We start from the raw sequence: 19587 nt of genomic DNA, 5'->3' as shown, positions 1-19587 counted from the left end.
AGGGAAGGTACTGAAAAAGATTCATGGTATCCTGCTAGTCACTTTTGAAAAAAGCACAGACTTGTATAAAAATATATGCTGGGTTTTGCACAGACTCTCTGGATAGATGTTCCAGACACTAAAAACAATTATTGCTTCTGGAAAAGGGCCATTAAGGATTGGGGAGTAGGGGGGTGGGGTTCAAAAGCTGAAGGAAGATTTACTTTTCACTGTATAGCTTTTAGTACTATTTCTCTTTCTCTTTGCTAACCATGGTCATGTACTTCATCCTTAATAAAATTAAAATGTTTGGGTAATAAAGTAAAAAGATTTATTGTCCTTTCTGAGCTCAAATTCAAATCTCTGAGATAATGTATTTTTTAAGGAAACTACAACACAGTGAAATAATTATACTGATTTGCTAAAGGAGGACTCATACTCAGGGCTGTCAGATTTTAGTTCAGTCTCTGCCACTAACTAGGTATAGGCAGATGACTTAGGATTTTCACTGTTTATTTGGGGGCAGGGAATGGACTAAACAGCCTTTGGAATTGTTAAAGTCAATGCTCAATCACTAGTGGCTGATTGGTCAATATGTATTTATTAGGTCCAAATTTATTATTGCTTTTAAATATTTATTAAAATGGAAACAACCAAAATGTCCATCAATAGGAAACAAGTGAAATTATGATACATCTATTCAATGGAATATTGTGTTCATAAAAAAAAAAAAGGAAGCTCTTTAACACCCAAAATAGAAAGATCTCTGAGATACATATTAAGTTTAAAAAAGCATGTAAAGAAACACTAGAAAAAAAAAAACACTAGAATGTATAAGCACTTTGTGTTTATAAATGATATATATACAATGAATGCGTTATATATATGCCTGAATGAAAGGGTTTATAAGAAATCAGTAACATTTTTTAAATTATGTAATTATGTTATTTATTTTTAAATTCTGTATTTATTTTAAAATATTTACTAAATTATGTATTTATGTATTTAAATTGTTTATAATTATGTATGTATAAATTATGTGTTTATTTTAAATTATGTGTTTGAATTATGTATTTATTGGATGCACTGGGTTCATTGATGCTGCACTGACTTTCTCTAGCTGCAGTGCTCAGGTTTCTCATTGCAGCAGTTCCTCTTGTTGCAGAGCACTGGACCTAGGGAGTAAGGACTTCAGGAGTTGTGGCACGGGCTTAGTTGCTCTGCGGCATTTGGGATCTTCCTGGACCAGGGATTGAACTCGTCTCCCCTGCACTGGCAGGCAGATTCTTAACCACTGGTCCACCAGGGAAACCCCTAATAACATTTTTGATGTCTATCAGTACCAATGTTCTGAAGGTTGAAGGGAGGCTTTAATATGTGCTATTTTATGCTTTCTGGATTTTGCAATATGGAATTACATTACCTAGTCAAAAATTTAAACTTTAAAAACTTGTTCATCCTATGAAACGATTTATTTCTATGTCACTTTTTAAAAATTGAAGTCTAGTTGATGTACGATATTATGTTACAAGTGTACAACATGGTGATACTAATTAAGGTTATACTCCATCTAGAGCTGTTATAAAATACTGGCTGTATTCCCTGTGCCGCACAATATAGCCTTGTGGGTTGTTTTACACATAATAGTTTGTATCTCCCGCTCCGCCACACCTTGTCTCACCTCTCCCCACTGGTACCCACTAGCTTGTCTCTGTATCTGTGAGTCTGTTTCTTTTTTGTTATACTCACTAGTTTGTTGTGTTTTTTTTAGATTCTACATACAACTGATATCATACAGCATTTGTTTTTCTCTGACTTATTTCACTTAGCATAATGCCCTCCAAGTCCATCCATGTTGTTCAAATGGCAAAATTTTATTCTTTAATAACTGAGTAGTATAAAAACACTTCTTTTAAACTGAGAGTAAGATAAACCAGAAGAGTCTAGTGTTTTCACTTTATTGTATGTTTATTGATTGATTCATACATGTATATTTTTAATAAGATTTATTTCTCCTTCATGTCAAGGCCTGTGCAGAGTACTGGCTGGGGGTGCAGTTCTGCTCTAGGTAGCCAGTCACTTGGGGGCCCAGTGTTTGTAAAATACCTAAGTACCTGTGTTTACTAAGATGGTTATAAAGTTGTTTCTATTTTTCCTTCAAGGTGACTATCTGCTTCTCAGCATTGGTGGCGCTTGAGGGTCACTAATCACAATTCTTAAGAACCAACTCTATTTATCCAAGATAAAATCCAATCATACTAGTATTGATTAGCCTCTGCAAGATAAAAGGCTCTTCTGCAGGTTCCTGAAATGTGCGTATGTACACACCCTCTGCCCTCCAAGAATGTCCTTTGCTCTTACTTGGTCCCTTATTCTGCACTACATTAAAGTTGATTTTTCTCTGAATTCCTAACTATAGCTCTTGAACTCTTAAAACAACTCTGCTGAGACTTCCCTAGTGGTCCAGTGGCTAAGATTCCACACTCCCAATGCAGGGGGCCTGGGTTCAATACTTGGTCAAGGAACTAGATTCCACATGTTGCAACTAAGACCTGGTACAGCCAAATAAGTAAACAATCAATAAATTTAAAAAGAGCAACAACAACAAAACAACTGTGCTTACCTGGTGCACTTTATATACAGAAGCTCAGCTGTTGCATATATTTATTACTTAAAAATAAATCTCTACATATTAAATGGTTTATAAATTGCTGGTTTAATCCAATTATTCTTTTTGGATTGTGGTCAAATACACAAAGTTTTGGTGGTGCTAGTGGTAAAAAACCTGCCTGCCAATGCAGGAGATGTTAAGAGACACAGGTTCTATCCCTGAGTCAGAAAGATCCCCTAGAGGAAGGCATGGCAGCCCACTCCAGTATTCTTGCCTGGAGAATGCTATGGAAAGAGGAGCCTGGTGGGCTACAGTCCATGGGGTTGCAAAGAGTTGGATATGACTGAAGCAACTTAGCACGCAGGCATGCACACATAAAATTTACCATCTTAAACCATTTTCAAATGTACAGTTCAGTAGTGTCAAGTATATTCACACGGTTGTACAACCGATCTCCATAACCCTTTTCATCTGAAATTCTATACCCGTTAAACAACTGCCCATCCCGCCCCCCCGCCCCCAACTATCCCCAGACTCTGGAAACCATCACTCTTCTTTCTGTCTCTGTAAGTTTGATTCTCTGACATGAGAAACCTTATATAGGTGGATTCACACAGCATATGTCTTGTTGTAACTGGCTTATTTCACTTAGCATAATGTCCTGCCATTATTCTTTTTTCCAGGTTATCTGTCATGCATAAAGGCTTCCAGCTTGAGTTAATTTTTAAAAATTCTCAACACATAAATACTGAAGCATGGGACAGAAAATGGGAAGAAATATAAAAACAACTAATACTTTTGGAAGGTTTGATAAAACATACCATGCCACGTACTTTTGCTTGTAATTGGAAATCTAAAAAAAAAAAAACTATCCCTATATTGGAGCATTCTTGCATAAATAATCCAATGATACAAAGGAAGAACATAAAAGGAGAACAGTCCCACATGAATTTTAATTATTATTAATCAGTTCAGTTCAGTCACTCAGTCGTGTCTGACTCTTTGCGACCCCAGGAACCGCAGCATGCCAGGCCTCCCTGTCCATCACCAACTCCCGGAGTCCACCCAAATCCATGTCCATTGAGTCGGTGATGCCATCCAACCATCTCATCCTCTGTCATCCCCTTCTCCGCCTGCCCTCAATCTTTCCCAGCATCTGGGTCTTTTCAAATGAGTCAGCTCTTCACATCAGGTGGCCAAAGTATTGGAGTTTCAGCTTCAGCATCAGTCCTTCTAATGAGTATTCAGGACTCATTTCCTTTAGGATGGGCTGGTTGGATCTCTTTGCAGTCCAAGGGACTCTCAAGAATCTTCTCCAACATCACAGTTCAAAAGCATAAATTCTTTGGTGCTCAGTTTTCTTTATAGTCCAACTCTCACATCCATACACGTCTACTGGAAAAACCATAGCCTTGACTAGATGGACCTTTGTTGTCAAAGTCTCTGATTTTTAATATGCTGTCTAGGTTGGTCATAAATTTCCTTCCAAGGAGTATCTTTTAATTTCATGGCTGCAATCACCATCTGCAGTGATTTTGGAGCCCAGAAAAATAGAGTCAGCCACTGTTTCCACATCTATCTGCCATGAAGAGATGGGACCAGATGCCATGATCTTAGTTTTTTGAATGTTGAGCTTTAAGCCAACTCTTTCACTCTCCTCTTTCACTTTCATCAACGGGCTCTTTAGTTCTTCTTCACTTTCTGCCATAAGTGTGGTGTTATCTGCATATCTGAGGTTATTGATATTTCTCCCAGCAATCTTGATTCCAGCTTGTGCTTTTTCCAGCCCAGCGTTACTCATGATGTACTCTGCATATAAATTGAATAAGCAGAGTGACAATATACAGCCTTGACATACTCTTTTTCCTATTTGGAACCAGTCTGTCATTCCATGTCCAGTTCTATCTGTTGCTTCCTGACCTGCATACAGGTTTCTCAAGAGGCAGGTCAGGTAGTCTTGTATTCCCATTTCTTTCAGAATTTTCCACAGTTTATTGTGATCCACATAGTCAGAGGCTTTGGCATAGTCAACAAAGTAGAAATAGACATTTTTCTGGAACTGTCTTGCTTTTTTGATGATCCAACGAATATTGGCAATTTGATCTCTGGTTCCTTTGCCTTTTCTAAAACCAGCTTGAACATCTGGAAGTTATCATTAATATATGCAATCAAATCAGCAGTTTTAAATCCTTGGGGAAAAAGGGAAACTCCTGCTATTTAAAACAAATGAACATACAAATTGTAATACATTGATTGTACTAATCTTTCTGATAGCTTGATGAGGCCACACGGTATCCTTAAAAAAGAAGCCACATTTTTCAACGTCCATTTCTGTGGGATTTGTCCTTATATCTTTACCCAAAGTGTGTGACATTATTTTCCACTTAGAAGGCTGGAATGCTTTCACAAGAGAAATCTATTTTAAAATCTAACTTATTTTAAAACAAAGTTCATTTGGGCTGTTCAACAAACTGTTCATTGGCACAGTTTATTATGGCTTAAAATTCTGATAATGTCTTTATTATCTGAGGCTGGAACATTCTCCCCAACCCTGAAACGTTACTTGGCAGAGGCAGTCTGGTTACGTTTGCTGGTCTGAGTTAGGTCAGGACTCCAGCTGGAGGTTTCCAAAATGAGGTGAAGGTAAGTATTTGTGCTTTTACAAACTTGGTGTTGAAATCTGGAGGAATACTGGTGGGTTCTGGAAAGAAAAAAGCAATTTTGAGATGAGAGTAGAACAAAAAATTAAAAGAGTTGTTGATTTTCATTCTCTCTGGAAGTAGAGCTTTAAATGGAAAACTAAGCCACAGACTGATCCAGGGTGTTACAGCTTGTTATGACTAACAGGCTTAAGAAAAACACTCATTAATAACTATTGCTTGCAGGGAAAGCGTATCATATACACTTTATAACAAATTATACATTAATTATATATCAATTCCAGCTTCTCCATTTATATGACATTGAAAGAATTACATAACCTTCCAAAATCAAATCTCCTTTCCTTAAAGTAGAGATAAGAGTGGTGCCTGCCTCTGATTGTTGTGACAAATGAGATAAAGCCTGTAAGTTACTTGGCACAGTGGGCAATGTATGATGAACACCCAATAAACGCTAGCTACTATTAACAAATTCCCTGTGTATGTGTGTGTGTGTTGATTCCAAATTATACAAAATGGGAACACAAAGATGAATAAAACAAAGGTGAATGAGATCCTCATGGTCTAGTGGAGAAGTGACTACTACTATTTAAGAGGTAGTGAATCTGGGACTTCCCTGGGGGTCGAGAGGCCAAGACTCCACGTTCTCAAGTAGGGGGCCCAGAATCAACCCCTGGTCAGGGAATTAGATCTCATGCCACAACTAGAGATCCACTGCAGCCAAATAAATGTTGGTGTGGTGTTTTTTTGTTTTTTTTTTTTAAGAAGAAGAAAAAAAAGAGGCAATGAGTCATCTGAGGATCAAAACAAGATTTTTCTTTAAGCATTTCATGAATTATAGCATAATTTTTTTTTTTTATTCTAGATCGGGGTTTCTCAACCTCACACTGATGATGTGGGATAGTTCTGCGCGGCGAGGGGCTGGCATGAGCAGCCTAGGGTCTGGCAGCACATCTGGCCTCCACTCACCAGCTGCCAGCAGCACCTCTTCCCACTCTCCACACCTGAACTGCTTCGGGCTGTGGCTGTGAGCCTCCAAGACCAAACCCAGGCATCAGTTTCTACTCCTGCTCTCCCCAGAGCTCCCAGGGCCTGCCTGCCTGGCCAGCGGTCTGCTCAGGGCCTGAATGTTACCACCTGAGCACTCTAAACTCTGCAGTCAGCAGATGGCAGGCATCCAATGGTGGAATCGCAATCGGGGAGTCAGGGACTGGGCAGACCAGCTCTCCTCTGGCCAGCAGACGACAAGAAGATGGGCCGGGTTCTCCGAGAGGAGAGAATGCACCCTGGGACCTGGGTGTCACTGGGGCAGAGTGAAGTACAGTATGTTGCCTGCGAACCTGACTGGCCAGGCCAGTCTCCCTCTGCCTTAGGCCAGCTGCTCTTGGTCAGGTGGATGATTCCAGCTGAGGCAACTGGAGTCAAAGCAGCTGTACAACCCATCCCCCAGTGAGTGGGAATGGGAGTGGGGTTGGGCTGGAGCAGTTATATAAGCAGCCACGTAATAGCCCAGATTTTCCCTTTTGACCCACCGAGCCTAAAATATTTACCATCTGGGCTTTTATAGAAAAAAATATTGCCAACCTCCATTTTATTTTATTTATTTATTTTTCACCACATGGCATGTGGGATCTCAGTTCCCACCAGGGAAGTCTCAGCCTCCATGTTAGATAAGTACTCATCCTACTGTCAATATAAAGAAATGTATCAAAATGGTGTCATCCTACCTGATGGTATCTTGAGACAGGAAGACAAGAGCATAGCCATTTTGGAAAAGGACTGGGCAAGGGCCTTGAGAAAAACAGGCCTTGTGAGCTAAAGAACAAAGGCCCCAGGGGTCTGGGGCTCAGAGACAAAAAACCAGGCCAGCGGGAATGAAAGATTAACTTCATCTCTGTTACACTAAGGAGTACACCTAGTTGCCACAAGACAAGAAGCTCAACTATAAATTGCAACCTTATCTGTTCCTGTGCTTTCTTACAGAAAATTCTCTGCATTTCTTCCCCTCACAGAAGCACTCCCTATTCCTGATAGCCATCATGGAGCCACCTGCTGATAACCAAAGAAGGTTGACGACTTCTGGAAGTCATCAGTGCTCTATCAGATAAACCCTCCCTTTTTGTCTTAAAAGCAACTCACCCTTTCTACTCCAGGAGCTGAAAGTTTTGTTTTGTAGTTGTGTGTTTTTTTCTTCTCCACTTTTTCCTTTGTGCACAAGCTATCTCTTTTAATAAAAAGCTTTTCTTGGGACTTCCCTGGTGGTACAGTGGATAAGAATCCACCTGCCAATGCAAGGGACATAGGTTCGATTCCCGGTCCAGGAAGATTCCACATGACATGAAGCAACTAAGCTGGTGAGCCACAACTGCTGAAGCACCCACACCCAAGAGCCTGTGCTCTGCAACAAGACAAGCCACTGCAATAAGAAGCCTGTGCACCACAACCAGAGAGTAATCCCCACTTGTTGCAGCTAGAGAAAGCCTGCATGCAGCAATGAAGACCCAACTCAGCCAAAATAAAAATACACACAAAAATAAGTAAATAAATTATATATATAAAAAAAGCTTTCCTTGCCTACGCTTCCCTTTCCTTGGGGAAACGATACTCATTTCTATGGTAGTGCTGTCCAAGAAGCTAGAAAGGGCCTGGCAACAACCTTTGCAGCCAAAGGAAAATGCTGTGCCCAAGTAAATAAACACCTGACAGTGTCTTCCAGGGTGAATACCCAAACAGCCTACACTCCAGTCAGAAACTGTTGCGAACATCAAAGAGGGATGTTTTCAGCTTAGAACTAGCCGGGAGAGAATTTAGCAATCATTGGCTAATTATTGGCCTATTGCCATTACTTTATAACGGAGCACACAGGTAGAATTATGAACACAATTACCCTTCTTAAAAAGCCAGCAAGGGGACTTCCTGGTGGTACAGTGGATAGGAATTCACCTGCCAATGCAGGAGAAACTGATTCGATCCCTGGTGCAGGAAGATCCCACATGCCACAGAGCAGCTAAAACCCTTGTGCCTGTAGCCTGTGCTCTGCAACAAGACAAGCCACTGCAATGAGAAGCCTGTGCGCTGCAATGAAGACTAGCTCCTGATTGCCCCAACTAAAGAAAGCCCATGTAGGGCAACAAAGACCCAGAACAACCAAAAATAAATAAGCAATTTTTAAAAAAGAAGGCCTGCAAAGATTTCTCACTTTCTCACCTCCCAATCTTGGAGTCCCAGGCACTCTTTTTTTCATGGTAAAGACTGCTTTATTGGTGGCGGTTAGTACAAGTCAGTAAATATTGATCCCCCCAAAACTCAGTTATTTATCAGATAACTGGTTTCATGGTGAGCTGAACAGAGTTGAGCCAAGTGACTGCTGGGAGGATAAACTGAAGTCAATCCTGCTTCTTGGGAAATGAAGTCATAGTCAGTACATATATGGCACAGGCCATTCCATCAACTCTAAGAATCATGGTGGCTCTATACAGGAGGGCATCAGCTATCCCACTTTTCAGATGCACTGGAATGCCATTACCTTCCTCAAACAGCTTTTGTTTCCCTGGAACCTTATGCTCAAACTGCCTGTGTGAGGCGGTACTCATGGTCCTCTGGGTAATCTGACGAAGAGCCAGCAGATTCCGCAGCATCTTGGCTCAGTTACTGCCCACTAACCTCGACAACTGACCACCAGGAACGAAAATCCCCAAGCACTCTTGACTACAGCCTCAGATTATCCTTTCCCAAGTGTGTCCCCAGCAGGTCACGGACTGTTAAACCTTTGAGTCTTTCTGTTGATTTTTCCCCATGCATGGAATGTTCTTTCTGTCTTCTTCATCCAATGGATCTAACCTCTGGGTCTTCGTTGCTATGCACAGGCTTTAGATCAAAAATCCCTCACCCAGCCCACACCTGTATTCTGGAAGACCAAGTAGACTTGTGTTACAGCACTTGTTGTGTGTGTGTGTGTGCTCAGTCGCTCAGTCGTGTCTGACTCTTTGCGACCCCATGGACTGTAGCCCACCAGCTCCTCTGTCCATGGGGTTTTCCAGGCAAGAATACTGAGCGGGTTTGCTGTTTCCTCCTCCAGGGGATCTTCACTATGTTAATTATTCCTAGATCTGCCACCCTTGATAAATAGTGAGTGCTTGGAGAACAGGGGCACCTTATCTCTGAATCTCTAACACCTAATGGAATGCCTGGCACTTGATAGAAATTCAACAAATGCCAGACCAATGAATTATTTGAAAGGCTCTGCATGGCAGTTCCTGTCAAAAATAAGGGGAAGACACCAGGCTACCCCTTCTCCTTCCTTGTCTAAAGTGTTCTTCTCTTTAAAGAACATGGTCTCTAAACTTTCTGATGGCAAGGTCTGCAACCTTTGCGTTTATATGTGTTCACCATTATTCCTGGCACTTAGCAAGTACTCCTTCAAAAATTATATAGAAAATTATTTCAATCATATGAATTAATGGGAAAATGATCTTTTTCAATAACACTAAATCCTTAACTTATGGAATTATTACAATTTGTTAGTGTTTTGCTGTTTAAAAAAAGAAAGCTAAATCACTGAATGTATTTCATTTTAGAATCCACAAGTCCAGATTGTATAAAAATCAAAAGAGCTAAAATGCTTTGCCCCTATGATTATCTATAGAATATATATATATGTGTGTGTGTGTGTGTGTATACCTAGAAACTTACACATTCTCTTAAAGATGAATTGGAGAAAACTGTAAGGAAATTAAGAGTTTGACTTCCACCTAATACTCAGTTGTATTTCACGTCAGAGATGAAACCAGTCAACATGAAATAAGGGTGAACACCTTCTTGAATATGTTGGTAGCACGTAAATAAGGAGCATTAACATAATCTCAAAGTATTGCTCTGCTCCATACTCTTCCTCCTTGCACCCCCTCAAAGAATTTATCACACGGGGTTAGAGACAAAGACCAGTATACTGACACTAGGCACTTAAACCGCTGAGAAGCAGGGTCACTAACTTTGCCCTTCACATGATCTCTTCTATTGTTCTAATTGACAAGGGCTCGGTTGGGAGTTCAATGAAGTTCCTCCTCAGCTGTCTTAACCATAACATTCATCTCATAGGTCAGCATAAAGGGTCTTGTGATTCAGTACACATATCCATATGTGTACTATGGTACATAAGTGTATATGACTTAATACAAATAACAAAATGCTTTCCAAATCTCAGAATCTTTCCAAGTTTCAGGCCACGATTAATTTTTACCTTTATGTTGACTCATGTAAAATAATTTTAGTTAAGTAAGTGGATTTCAAAAAGCAACCATCACTATTGGAAACAGAGAAATTAATAATACTGGGCATAGATAGAAGTTATCCACTAAAATAACTTTGTTAATATGAATGGTATTAAGTCCTAGCTGGGTGCAGGTATTGCCCACAAAAGCATCACAGAGGTGCTAGAGATCAGTAACCCCAAACTAAGGACATTCTCCTTCATATAATCAAAAAGACTGAAGAAGAACTGAAAAAACCTTCTCCACCGGAAGGCTCACTGCTATTTGTGCTGTGTCCTGTACCACCTAAACTTATCTTGTTTCAGAAACTTGTAGAATCTCCCCACCTTCACACCACCCCCAAACCTTAGAACTCCTGAGTGAAGGTAATTAACACCCTCCGGCTGGTAAAGCCATAAAGCCTTAACAACAATTCATCCACTCAGAGCACTAGGTTTCAAAAACCTACCTAAGTTCAAATAATCGAATCCCTGAAGGAACAGGTCACTTCACCTCCAGTAACTTTATGTGTCTGAACAGAGGCAGTTGAGAAAACCACCAGAACACGGACCTGGAAACAGTTAAGGAATACTGCAGGTATTCCTCCTAAATCACTTACTTGGCGGAGGCCTGAGGGCCACTCAGAGAGCTGGGGTCTGCTTCTGTGCTAGATGGAGCGACTCTTCCTCTCCTGGGCCAGGGTGGGGACCAGCCCGGAGAGTTCTGACTGCTGGGCTTGAGTAGCTGGAGCTGGAGACTGAGGAGGCAGGGCCGCAGCATCAGGACGGTCCTGACTCAGCTCCTGGTCCGCTGGTGGCGGGCTCTCAAGAGCAACTGGCTCTGTGTGAAACTCCTGGGCAGATGGAGGCTGGCTTGGTCTAATTTCCTGGACTAAAGAGGTGCTCTGGGAGGCCTGCTGGGTGTGATACGTGGTCTGAAGCTCCAGAATAGGTTGGGCCACCTGAAGGTCCACAGACTGGGTCTGCAAAGACTCGGTGGGCAGAACCTGGAGCAGAGAAATGGTGGCCAGACTCGGCGACTGGGAGGCCTGAAGAGGTGGTGGTCCAGTTTGACAGACCTCCAAAAGATTCTGAAGCTGACGCTGAGAGGTCACAGGCACCAGGGGGTGGCCCTCAGAGGCCACGGGCGCCAGGCGGTGGCCCTCAGAGGCCACAGGTGCCAGGGGGTGGCCCTCAGAGGCTGGAAACACCAGGGGGTAGCTCTGAGAGACCCTAGGTACCAGGGGCTGGCCCGGAGAGGTCCTAGGCACCAGGGGGTAACTCTGAGAGACCCTGGTCACCAGGGGGTGGCCCTCAGAGGCCACAGGCGCCAGGGGGTGGCCCTCAGAGGCCACGGGCGCCAGGGGGTGGCCCTCAGAGGCCACAGGTGCCAGGGGGTGGCCCTCAGAAGCCACAGGTACCAGGGCGTGGCCCTCAGAAGCCACAGGTATGAGGGGGTGGCCCTCAGAAGCCACAGGTACCAGGGCATGGCCCTCAGAAGCCACAGGTACCAGGGAGTGGCCCTCAGAAGCCACAGGTACCAGGGGGTGGCCCTCAGAGGCCATAGGCACCGGTAGCTGGCTCTGAGAGGCCGGAAGCACCAGGGGGTAGCTCTGAGAGACCCTGGGCACCAGGGGGTGGCCCTCAGAGGCCACAGGCACTGGGAGCTGGCTCTGAGAGGTCACAGGCATCAGGGGGTAGTTCTGAGAGCTAAGTATGGTCAGAGGCTGACTTGCAAAGGACAAGGAGACAACAGGCAGGCTCTTAGAGGCAAAGACCACCTGAGGCTGAGTAGTAGAAGTCAGGGGGACAGCAGGCTGTCTTGTAGAAGCAAGAGTGATGAGAGGGGGCTGGCTTGTAGAGGAAACTACAGCTAAGGAAACTACAGACTGGCTAGAAGTCAGGAGAGGTGGAGGCTGGCTAGTAGAGGCCAAAGGGGCTGCAAGTTGGCTCATAGAAACAAGAGTCGTTGCAAGGGGCTGGCTCGTAGAGGCCAAGGCAACTACAGGCTGGCTCTTCGAAGTCAGAATAGGGGCAGTTTGGCTCACAGAGGCCAAGGAGACTACGGGCAGGCTCTTAGAAGTCAGGATGACTGGAGTTGGAGGCTGGTCCAGAGGAGATGGTGTGAATGGCTGCACCAGACTGGTCGACGGTCCCTTAACGAACTTTGGGAGACTAGCCTCACGGCCCAGGTCACCAGCATCGGGCGTCTGAGAGCAAGCTTCCTTAAAACTTTTGATAGCTTCGGGTTTGGGGAGATCCTTGCTGCCAAAGTCCTGAGCCTCGCCCTTCTCCGCGGCCCCTTCCTCCCGGTCTTTGTCTTGGTCTAGCTGGTTTTCGACCTGGCCCGTGACGGTCATATCCAGAGATGTCTGCCCTTCCAAGAACCTCTGGCGTCGCCGGCGCCGCCGCCGCCGCATCCGCATAAAGGAGTTGGAAACGCTGCCTATGGTCAAAGTGAAGCGGTTGTTGATGGTCTGGCTCAGGACTTCCAGCGTGGATGCGGAGGGCAGGCGGTAGGGGCTGTTCAAGGACTCTTCAGAAGACAGTTCGATGTTACCGCTGTACCAGAAAGTCCACCAGAGGAGGCTGAGGAAGATCATGCTGGCACCCAGGTAGAGGAACATGTCATAGTAGGGCAAACGGGAGAAGACCCCGGTGAACAGCGTGGCCGCGCCCACCGTGTCGAAGGTGACGCCCAGCCAAAAGAAATGCTTGCAGCGGCCCAGGCACGACCGCTCCTTGGTCTTGGCGACATGGTTAACCGAAACCTCCATGAGCTCCGACTGTCGCCGCCGCCGCCGCCGCCGCCGCCGGGTCCGCAGAAGCTACCAGGCAAGCGGCGTCGCCACAGGCGGGGCAAGGGCCGCTGGGTCGCCATGGCGACGCGTTGGGGGCGCGCCAAGAAGGAGGCAGGACGAGAGTTCGGGAAAGCTCGGCCGCCGCCCACCTGCGCGGAGAGAGGGAAAAAAAAAAAAAAAGGCGTCGCCTCAGAGCTGAGCGCATGCGCAGTCTGCCCCAAGGCGGGCTGCCCCATCGCCCCGCCCCCCACCCGGGCCGCCTTCTCCGCATGCGCAGTGCTTCCTCCGCATGCTCCAGTGGCGTGTGCGTGTGCCGCCTGGGACCTTCGGAGAACCGAGGGTTTACCTGACGTGCTCGGTGTCCCAGCCGTAGGAAGACGTATCTACATCCTTTCCCTCGAGCCCCCGCCTTCCAGAACGGGGGCGAAATCCTGAAGGAGAGCAAAGGGCAAGGACTCTGTCAGTAACTTCCACTTCCCAGCTAGGAATGCAGCTTGGTGTCAGGTGCTACCACTTTCAGAGTTAAAGGCTTTCCCCTGGTTTTGGTGAAGATGTGGTTAGGGTCTGTTGATAGATATCTTAATTCGGACCTTAGCTATTTGCCTCCTAGTGACTGATTACTTGCTTGCCTAGAGATCAGACCTAGAGGTGAATTCCCCCGCCCCTCCCCCGTCTTTTAAGTTTCTTCTGTTTTAATTTTCCTTCCAATTTTTTTTAGTTTTGTTTTGAGTTTTATTTTGGTGGGATTTTTTTTTTTTTTTGCCACTCTGTGAGGCATGTGGGATCTTCCTCTACCAAGAATAGAACTCTGCCACCTGCAGTTGAACCAGTGGACCACCAAGGAAATTTTAATTTTCCTTATAGTGTTAAATTAGTTGAAAAAATATTGAAAAATTGGTGTATTTAATTTACATTGTTTTGAGTTTATTGTAGAGTATTTGTAACAAAACCAGAATCTGTTACAATTTTACATTCTTGGTCTTAATGGAAACAAACATCAATAATACTATTAGAATACACTTCTTAGTGTATCTTGTTTAAAATGGAAAATTGCCGCGTTTTACAATTTTTCAACATAGTAACTCATTAACATTCCCCCCCCAGCTGCACCCAGGGGTTTATGGGACCTTAGCTCCCCCACTAAGGATTGAACCCAGACCCTGACAGTGAAAGCACCAAGTCCTTACCACTGAACTACCAGAGAAGTTCCAAACCACAGAATATTTTTGAGAAAATATGTTTTTTAAAGTTATTATTGTTATGGAAGAAATGTTTGACTTACTTCCTGATAGTAAAAAATAGTTTTTATACAGGAGCACAGATGAAAGCCTTTCAGCTGTGGATTGTTGAAAATCAATGGTGTGGTGAGTCCTTGATATGAGGTAGGGATTAGGTAATTGTAACAATATAGTTTCTCAGAGAAAGTCATTTTCACACCCCCGATTAGTATTTTTTTCTTTATTAAGTCAATAACTTAATGAACTTATTGATTCCTTTATTGGCTGGGAAGGCGTTCATCAACCAGAAGAAAAATGAGCAACTGCTTGTTAACTTTCCAGTAGCTAACATGATACTACCTGGATTTAAATTTCAGAAATAATAGATTTCTTTTACATGATAATGCCTTTTAGTTGAAAGGTGTTGGTCTCTCTTTGGTTTTACATAGTGCTAATATACCATGGGGTCATAAAAGAGTCTGACACGACTTAGCGACTAAATAACAAGAAATATACCATGACATAATGTGACATACTTTCAGCTGCACTTTGAAAATTGCAGTATGTAGTTGATTTACAATGTTAATTTCAGTTGTATAGCAAAGTAATTCATATGTATATCTATCTGTATATGAAAGTGAAGTGAAAGTCACTCAGTCGTGTCCGACTCTGCGACACTATGGAATATACAGTCCATGGAATTCTCCAGGCTAGAATAGTAGAGTGGGTAGCATTTCCCTTCTCCAGGAAATCTTCCCAACCCAGGAATCGAACCCAGGTCTCCCACATTGCAGGCAGATTGTGAACCAGCTGAGCCACAAGATATTTTATATTTTATATTCTTTTCCATTATGAATAGAAAAGGCAAAGAAACCAGAGATCAAATTGCCAACATTCGTTGGATCATAGAAAAAGCAGAATTCCAGAAAAACATCCACTTCTGCTTTGTTGACTGTTTCTGCTTTTTTGACTACACTAAAGCCATTTTCAGCTTTTGTGAATCTACTGTAGGTTTTTGCTTTGTGTTTACCATGAGGCTTGCACATGAGACTTGCACATAATGTCCTATAGATATAACCATCTATTTTATGCTGATAGCAGTTTAATTTCAATTGCAGACAAAAACTCTTCCCCGCTACGTCCACCTTTTATCTTTCTGATGTCATAATTTATCTCTTTTATTTCATGTATTCATTAACAAATTATTATAGCTATTTCTAATACTCTTGTTCTTTAACCTTAATAACAAAGGAACTCCCTTAATCTATCAGTGGTTTTTCAGCAGAGAACTTACATGCCAGAAGACCGTGGGATAATATATTCAAGAGTGCTGAAAGGAAAAAAACAAAACCCCCAAGCAAAAGGAGCTAAGTGGTTAACACTCCATCATATCACAGTATTCAGATATTCTGAATTGACTGTATACTTACTTTTATCTGTATGTTGTATATTTTCACATGTTTTCATGTTACTAATGAGTATCTTTTCATTTCAGCTTGGAAAATTCCTTTCAGCATTTCTTATAAAGCAGGTTTAGTGGTGATGAATTGCCTCAGGTTCTGGTTTTTCTGGGAAAATCTTTATCTCACCTTCATTCCCGAAGGACAGATTTGCCAGTAAAGTACTTTTGGTTGGCAGGTTTTGTTTTGCTTTTTCCTTTCAACACTCTTGAGTATATCATCCCACTGTCTGGCGTTTAAGTTTTCTGCTGAGAATCCACTGATAGCTTGAAGGAGGTCCTTTGTAAGTTATAGTCTTTTTTCCCCACCCCCCTCTTGCTGTGTTTGAGATTCTCTCTTGGTTTTTGAGTTTTAATAGTTTTTTTTTTTAATGCGCCTTGGAGAGGATCTCTTTAAGCTGACTTTGTTAGGTGACCATGAACTTCACAAAATTGGATATCCACAGATTGCTCCACAGATTTAGGAAGTTCTCAGACATTACTTCTTCAAATAAACTTTCTGCCATCTCCTTCTCTTTTCCTTTTGAAACTAATAATTTGGAAAATACTTTTTTTTTTTTTTATGGATCCATGGACCACATAGTTTCCTTTCATTCCTTTCTCTTTGATCTCTAACTGGATAATCTCTAGTTTCCTATCTTCTATCTCACAGAATCTTCTATTGATCCATCTGTGGTTGCTTTCTACTGCATTTTTCATTTCATTCATTGTATGCTTCAGCTCCAGAACTTCTATTTATTTATTTATTTTGTCTGCACTGGATCTTCATTGCCATTGCTGCATGAGGGCTTTCTCTAGTCGCAAACAAGCAGGGGGTACTCTCTAGTTGTGGTCCGAGGGCTTCTCTAGTTGTGGAGCACTGGCTCTAGAGTGTGTGGGCTTCAGTAGTTGCAGCACGTGGGCTCAGTTGTTGCTGCACCAGGGTTTAATTGCCCTCTGGATGTGTGGGATTTTAGTTTTCCAACCAGGGATCAAACTCGAGTCCCCTACATTGGAAGGTGGATTTAAACCACTGGATCACCAGGGAAGTCCCCAGAACTTCTGTTTTGTTCTTTTTTGTGATTTCTATGTATTTGTTAAACCTTTCATTTTGTTTATAGATTGTTTTCCAGATTTCACTGAATTGTCATTCTGTGTTTTCTTGAAACTCACTAAGTTTCCTTAAAACAGCTACTTGAACTCTTTATTGGGTAAATTGAAGATCTCCGTGTCTAAGGATTTGGTTACTGGCAGATTCTTATGCTCATTTGGTGGTGTGATGTTACCTTCATCTTTCACGTTCCTTGGAGTTTTGCTTTGCTAGTTTCACACGTAAAGTAGCGGTCGATCGTCTTCAGTTTTTACTGCCTCCTGTTGGCTCTGCTACCGATTCTGAGGCTTTCTCAGACCTTATGGGGTAGACCTACTCTGTGCTTCTTGCTCCCTCTTGTGGCAGAATTCTTAAACTTCTATGTCTTCTCTGGATCCTGCAAAGTTCTGACAGTTTCTCTTTTGTTTTCCCAAAGATGGTGCTTTAGCTTTGGCACCGCCAAGCTTGTCGTCTGTCCCCGGCTCACAGATTGAGGCTGGCTTCCTGAGTGTTCTCACTAGCTGTCCACCGCAGTTTGCTCTCATTGCTGCTGTCAGGAGCATGCACAGGGACCTGGCCACAGAGGGGTGGGGTGGGGTGGGTGAGGCACCTGGAGCACTGAGGGCACCTGTGGGTCAGTTGGCAAGCGAGGCTTTCACAGCAACACATGGGCAGGCTTCCGGATGGAGTCCTGATGCAGCTAGTAGGATCTGCATCCCTTTAAAGCCCTCAGAATCCTACCTCCACTCACCCAGCTTCTTCCTGTCCTCCGGTCCTGGAGCTCAGGATTCAATAACTGTGGGTGGGGTGAGAGAGGAATGAGCCCCTTCCCCTACACCCTGCACAACTGGGAAGGCTGGCCACTCAGTCCCATACTCTCCTTTCCAGGAGAAATCACTGCCGAGAAAACCTCTCTTTCACTTGAGTTGGGCTGCCTTGGGGGCAGAGTGATGTGGGGAAAGTGAAGTGATTCCTCTTACCCTCTTCTTTGTGTCTAGACTTGTATTTCTTTGCTTATTTTTTCTTTTTCAGTTCAGTTCAGTCGCTCAGTCATGTCCGACTCTTTGTGACCCCATGAACCGCAGCACGCCAGGCCTCCCTGTCCATCACCAACTCCCGGAGTCCACCCAAACCTATGTCCATTGAGTCAGTGATGCCATCCAACCATCTCATCCTCTGTCGACCCCTTCTCCTCCTGCCCTCAATCTTTCCTAGCATCAGGGTCTTGTCAAATGAGTCATCTCTTCGTATCAGGTAGTCAAAATATTGGAGTTTCAGCTTCAACATGTCCTTCCGATGAACACCCAGGATTGATCTCCTTTAGGATGGACTAGTTGGATCTCCTTGCTGTCCAAGGAACTCTCAAGAGTCTTCTCCAACACCACAGTTCAAAAGCATCAATTCTTTGGTGCTCAACTTTCTCTATAGTCCAACTCTCATATCCATACATGACCACTGGAAAAACCATAGCCTTGACTAGATGGACCTTTGTTATCAAAGTCTCTGCTTTTTAATATGCTGTCTAGGTTGGTCATAACTTTCCTTTCAAGGAGTCAGGATCTTTTAATTTCATGGCTGCAATCACCACCTGCAGTGATTTTGGAGCCCAGAAAAATAAAGTCAGCCACTGTTCTCACTGTTTCCCCATCTATTTGCCATGAAGTGATGGGATCGTGTGTCATGATCTTAGTTTTCTGAATGTTGAGCTTTAGGCCAACTTTTTCACTCTCCTCTTTCACTTTCATCAAGAGGCTATTTAGTTCTTCTTCACTTGCTGCCATAGTGTGGTGTTATCTGCATATCTGAGGTTATTGATGTTTTTCCCGGCAATCTTGATTCCAGCTTGTACTTCCTCCAGCCCAGCATTTCTCATGATGTATTCTGCATATAATTTACATAAGCAGGGTGACGATATACAACCTTGATGTACTGCTTTTCCTATTTGGAACCAGTCTGTTCCATGTCCAGTTCTAACTGTTGCTTCCTGACCTGCATACAGGTTTCTCAAGAGGCAGGTCAGGTGGTCTGGTATTCCCATCTCTTTCAGAATGTTCCACGGTTTATTGTGATCCACACAGTTTTTTGTGATCTTTCTCTTTAAAAAATATTTATTTGGCTGCGTCAACTCTTAGTAGCAGCATGCGGGATCTTTGTTGCATCATGCAGATCTTTCTCTGTGGCACACAGATGCTAGTTGTGGCATGTGGGCTTCGTAGTTGTGGCTCATGGGCTTAGTTGCTCGTGGGGATCTTAGTTCCTTGACCAGGGATTGAACTCATGTTCTCTGCATTGCAAGGAGGACTCTTAACCACTGGACCACCGGAGAAGTCCTACTTTGCTCCTTTCATGTCCTAGAACTTTTCCTCTGGAAAGCTGGACTTCCACAAAGGCTCTCTCACCCATGGTTGATTCGAGGGAGTCCCAGACCACAGCAGAGAGAGGCTGGAGCCAGTTCATGGGCCACTGCAGGGTCTATAGCTGGGAGGAAGGTCTGTCTGCCAATTACCTGAGCACAGGTGGACAAGACTTCTCCTGCATCCATT

At 43.5% G+C, this 19587-nt stretch overlaps 1 protein-coding gene and 1 pseudogene across 1 annotated transcript; both read right to left on the bottom strand.

Annotated features, from left to right (window-relative positions):
- Positions 1–1822: 1822 nt before the first annotated feature.
- On the bottom strand, positions 1823–13342 carry LOC136158494 (calphotin-like). The gene is made up of 2 exons (XM_065920302.1): positions 11119–13342; positions 1823–5291 (listed from the first exon to the last, which is right to left on the bottom strand). Exon 1 carries the CDS (start codon positions 13273–13275, stop codon positions 11167–11169), a length of 2109 nt encoding a protein of 702 aa, XP_065776374.1. The 5' UTR covers positions 13276–13342; the 3' UTR covers positions 1823–5291; positions 11119–11166.
- On the bottom strand, positions 8637–8888 carry LOC136158493 (cytochrome c oxidase subunit 7A2, mitochondrial pseudogene; annotated as a pseudogene).
- Positions 13343–19587: the final 6245 nt, after the last annotated feature.

This window comes from Muntiacus reevesi, chromosome 2, assembly GCF_963930625.1.
Source record: "Muntiacus reevesi chromosome 2, mMunRee1.1, whole genome shotgun sequence".
Taxonomy (NCBI): Eukaryota; Metazoa; Chordata; class Mammalia; order Artiodactyla; family Cervidae; genus Muntiacus; species Muntiacus reevesi.
This window is presented reverse-complemented; position numbering and strand designations above follow the sequence as displayed.